General features: G+C 47.5%; 1 protein-coding gene across 1 annotated transcript in view; it reads left to right on the forward strand.

Moving 5' to 3' along the window:
• tyw1 (tRNA-yW synthesizing protein 1 homolog (S. cerevisiae)) overlaps positions 1 to 5,152 on the forward strand; it is a 63,022-nt gene that overhangs the window by 39,327 nt on the left and 18,543 nt on the right. The window contains exon 14 of the mRNA XM_005932582.3: positions 4,393 to 4,503. Coding sequence (XP_005932644.1) covers positions 4,393 to 4,503 — 111 coding nt within the window. The remainder of the gene's footprint in view (positions 1 to 4,392; positions 4,504 to 5,152) is intronic.

The raw sequence follows: 5,152 nt of genomic DNA on the forward strand, positions 1-5,152 counted from the left end.
GATATCAACATCAGCTCTTCTCTGACAGCATGGTGGGAGTTTCTAAAATTGACGGCGTCTTCATTAATCCCATGCAAACGTACACCTATCTGGAACAACCCTGACATATTACAAAACAATAATATGATAAACTTTTCAGATTGGAGTGATAAAGGAATCAAATATTTAGAACATATACTAGAAGGAACAGAATTTATTTCATTTGACGGACTAGTTACACAATATGGGATCAACAAGAAAAGATTTTTAGAATATCAACAAATTAAATCCATAGTAAAAAAGAAATTTAAACCGGGTCAAGTTGAACTACAAACACCACCAAGTGTGGTTCAATTTCTTACTCTTAAACCCCCCAAATTACTATCCAAAATATACAGAATGCTTTCTAAAACAGATGAATCAATATCACTTCCTATTGCAAAATGGGAAGCGGATTTATCAGTTAACTTAGACCTAAACTTCTGGTCTCAGATTTGCTTAAAAACCTTTCATCTAATTAGAAATCCCAGTCTTCAATTAATTCAATACAAAATATTACATAGAGTGCACTATACAGGTCATCGGATGTTCAAGATGGGCTTTACGTCTACCAACAACTGCTCACACTGCCAAACCAATTCACCGGACAATTATATCCACGCTCTTTGGTTCTGTCCACCAGTTCAGAAGTTTTGGCGCGAGATATGTGAAGACTTATCGAAGTGTCTGAAATGTAACATTCCAACTTCCCCCTTAGTGTGTTTGTTGGGCAGCTTAGATAATGTCACTTCAGAAAAGAATATCGCCCATATGGTTTTCACTGCCCTATGCATAGCCAAGAAAACAGTCCTCATGAACTGGAAAAATAAAAATAATCTTAATTCTAACCAATATAGAAATTATCTATTAGATTACATTAGTCTTGATACAGCCTCTGCCACCACATCAGATCAATTGCTCTGGGCTCCTTTGATCAGCTCCATCACCTAGTGGGGGTGGGGGGTCATAGTTTGGTCCCGCCTTCACTGTTGTGATTGGTGTGGGGGTAGGGACAGGCTTAGGGCGTCGGGGGGTTCCCCGGAGGCATCTTCCTTGGGGGGCTCAACCCGGGGTAGCGGTCATGTCCGGTTAGGGGCTCTGTTGGCTCTCCGGTGACTGTTTCCTCGCGGCTGCGTGCAGCGGGGCTAGGGGAGGGTCTGTGCTGACGGACGTGGGTTACTGACCTGGTAGCCTGGCTGGCCCTGGGTGGGTCCGGGATGGGCGTGAGGTTCTGGGGGCGCTCCGTCTCTGGGCTGGGACCCGGACCGGGCCTCGGGGGCTTGGGTCCTGGTTGGTGTGTTGCCGGGGTTGTGGGCGGGTGGGTGCATGGGGGCCCAGCCCTGGAGCAGGGTGCCGCCGGTGCATCGAGCCACCTGGGGGGCTCTTCAACTGGTGGGGGAGATTGTCACATCTTGCAGGAGCTTTCCTCTCCCAGGAGCTCCCTCTGCAGGAGGGGGAGATACAGGAGAGGTGGAGGAAGATCTCAGCCTGGGTGTTTATTGTCTTATGTAGTCTGGAAGATGAGTGGATGGTGGGGTGGGTGCAGTTTTCTCTGTGGTGGGGTTGGGTGGACTGTCCCGGGCTCTGTGGGGCCGGGCGGCGCTGCTGCACTGGGCCCGGTCTGGATGGGCCTGGGCCCCCTTTCCCTGGCGGGTCGCGGAGTATGGGGGTGCCTACTGGGGTCAGCGGGGGAGCTGGCCCCAGGGAGGGGTCACTTGCCCCTCCCTTCCTTCCCTCCCCATCTCCAGCTGCCTCCCTCTTCCCGCTCCACCACAACCACCCACACATGCAGGGCCTTGGAGTAGGGGTATGTCACCAGGGTGCAGAGGAGGCTACCCCCCCCTCTGTCCCCTTCTGGCTGCCTCTGCCTCAATTTTATCCCACAACTTAGACATTCACATTACTCACACTCTCATTACACATACATATAGGATCTTGGGGGTGGGCACGATACACGGAGTCCAAAGTACCATCAGGGTGTACACCTCACCCCTGGCATCGTTGCCCACCTCTCAATTTTAAATACACGTAGACATTGAGGGCTAGCAGGAGGGACCATGCGCTTACCTGCTGCTCTCTGGCAGGTAGCTCCAAGCCCTCCTGGGTTTTAAATGCACCTTAGAACACACATGCATCAACATTACAATGAGCGGGTGGAGGGAGGTTTGGAGTCTTCTCTCACCCCCGTTCTCTGCGACCTGCTGGAGCAGGGGGGCTAGGAGGAGGAGTTGGCCGTCCGACTGCGGTCTGGAGTGTGGAGCCTTCCTGCTGCTGCGGAGTCGGGGCGGTCTGCCTCCCCCCACCGCAGGGAAAAGGGAAACACCACCTGGGTCTGGGTGCAGTTCCCCCCTCCAGGGGCGGGGGCACCTAGACCCGGTTTGTAGAGTACGCTTGGGGAGTGTGATCGTGTGTACAACGTCTCTTTATGTCTGTCTCCACGTTGGTTGAGTGTGGAGTAAGTGCATATGAGAGCATGAAGGTGGGAATGGATGTTTGTATCTGTGTGTGCCTGTATGTCTGTGTCTATATGTCAGGTTGGGTGTCAGGCGCCACCTCTCTGGGGACATCTCAGGCCCTCCAAGGTTTGGAGGCCTATCTCCCCCTACCACCACTTCCCCTGCCAGTGGCGGACCCCCTCAGACATTGGTGCGTTGGTGGTTCTTTGTGTCCGGGGATGGGCGTCCAGGTACACACCGGCTCACTCCTTGGCGGCCGCTTATCGGGGCCTGGAGCCTGGGGCTCGCTCGGGCCACTTCGGAGGTGGGGTGCCCCCGGCCTCTCGGCCTGGGGCTCGGTCACTCAGGCGCAGCTGGCTGCTGGCGGAGCTCACGGGCGCGTCACTGCAACTCCCCCTGGCTTCTGCTCCGCGGCTGCTGAGTGAGCCCTCATCTGGGACTCTCCTCAGCTCTTTCCAGGACAGTGGCGCAGCTGCCCCTCTGTTGGTCTTCCTTGGTCTCTTGTGTTCTGGGGGCCTCTGGATGTCTGGAGTTTTGATCTCCTCCACACCTGCTTCATGCCCTGAAGGACGGGGCTGTGGCCCCCCCACACCCTCTAGCAGATTATTACATGAAGGAACCTTTTAAAAACAAGCGCGTCCATGCTCACAGGTGTACACACGGGTGATCACACCCACAAACTACACCCTTTTTGGCTCCTACCTCAAAGCACACTGTGTTCTGTTGATCTTATGTGCTGCACAATAATGTTTAACATTTAGTATTTACTGTCATATTCCCATATATCATTGTGATGTTGTTTATTCTATTACTCTTGTTCTCTTCTGCTTGCTCTCTTTTTTCTTTCTCAGCAGGTGATCCAGGTGACCCAGGAGTTTTTTTTCTTTTTTCTCTCTCCCCCCTTCTCACCGTCTCTTCTCCCCTTTGGTTTTCTTTCTTTCTCTCCCCCTCTTTCTCTCATTCAATTCCCCCTGTTATATAAAAAAAAATGAAAAGGATGAACTGAAGCTCTGCCATCACGTAATGTCGCATACTGCTGTTTCTGATGTCATTTAAAAAAAAAAAAAAAAAAAAAAAAAAAAAAAACAGCTTTGAACCGAAATACGGGATAAGAATACCTGATCTGTATCTCATGAGTCATTCTATCTCCTCTGCTCACATAGCTTATGCTTACTGAAGCCGAACAACTGAAGGTGCTGGCAGCTTTTTATTCATTAAAAGTCCACATGCAGTCCACAATTCCCTCCACTATTCACTGGCTTACAGTGCTGCTGGAGTCCCAGTGTATTGTGGAGATTTTTGTGTGTTGTGTCTGTAGTGCAAAGTATTGAATTTGAAAAAGTGTTACACAGTAAATAATATAACATGCAGCTCTTTTGTAACAGAGGGTTAGCAACCATTTGCTAACTGATTTAGGAGGAAATACGGCAGCTGACATCTGTGAGCAGCTGTGTTGCCTCCAGTGAACAGATGTTGGTGATGACATACTGTCACTGGAAGTGATTTGAAAAAAAAAAACAAAAAAAAAAACGAAGTGGTTAAGTTCAAAAGTTATAAATGACTCATCAGCTTTGTATACCAATGTGTGCCAGAGGAAAATAATGCATGCTTGTCCTTTCTAATTTGAACGAATATTCTATATAATACACAAGTCACAAAGGTAACTGTGGTTTAGAAACCGAATTAAAAATGAAGTTTTTCCTTCAGTGTTCTGTAATCTATATGTAAGTGTCTTGCAGATATATTGTCACTTCAGAATCTTTTGAGTAGCACTAAGAACTTAAGTTTATAAGTTCTTACTGATGAAATGTAAACTAAACGATTGATACATATGGCATCTCTTTATTGGATATCATAGCTATTCCCACACCTTATGACTTCTTACATCACTCCCAAAAATCTGTTTATTCATCCACAGAAACAGAGGACGGTGTACAGACTGACGCTGGTCAAATCCTGGAATGTGGAGGAGATGCAGGCTTACTCAGAGCTCATAGCATTGGGCCAGCCAGACTTCATTGAGGTCAAGGTAGGATTTAACAACATTACGTATCTCAGCATGTATTTTCATGTATATATCATTGTGGTGTAGCATGATTGCCTAATTGCCTGAAGTGTGTAAAACATTTGTGCCGTTCCTGTTACTACATATATTGGATAAATTCACTGAACTGGTGGGCTGTGTACCACATTCACTGACCTTATCCTCGGTCATTTGGCGGATATGGTATTAATAGTGTGGGAGGGGACACCTGGTGGCAATCTGAGCTACAGCTGTCATAGTGAAAAATGTGAAAGAGTTTGAGCTCATTATGAAGTGCACCACATCAAGTAGTGTTGGTGATAGAGCCCCATCTTGGATGTCTTTTTCCCGTTCATGTCAGAAAGACACTAACAGGAAGGGGTTTTTCTGTCAGTGAAGACAAAAAGTTTCTAGATTGCTCTTCTCACCTGTAGTGGTGAAAAGGTTTGGAGAATGCTTAACATTAAACAAGCCCCCTGCCTGACAGGAAGGCTTTTGTGGAAGTATGTTGAAAAAGTCGTTGTCTCAATTGTTAATCTACAACTATGAATTTAGAGTTTTTGACAGCTCTATGCTCTAATTTAATTTATTTATTTAGGACAGTGCATGTTAATGAACATAAATGTAAAAAAATTACATGAATGTAAACATACCA

The sequence above is a fragment of the Haplochromis burtoni genome, unplaced genomic scaffold (genome assembly GCF_018398535.1).
Source record: "Haplochromis burtoni strain Fernald_Lab_line unplaced genomic scaffold, NCSU_Asbu1 Contig_153, whole genome shotgun sequence".
Classification (NCBI taxonomy): domain Eukaryota; kingdom Metazoa; phylum Chordata; class Actinopteri; order Cichliformes; family Cichlidae; genus Haplochromis; species Haplochromis burtoni.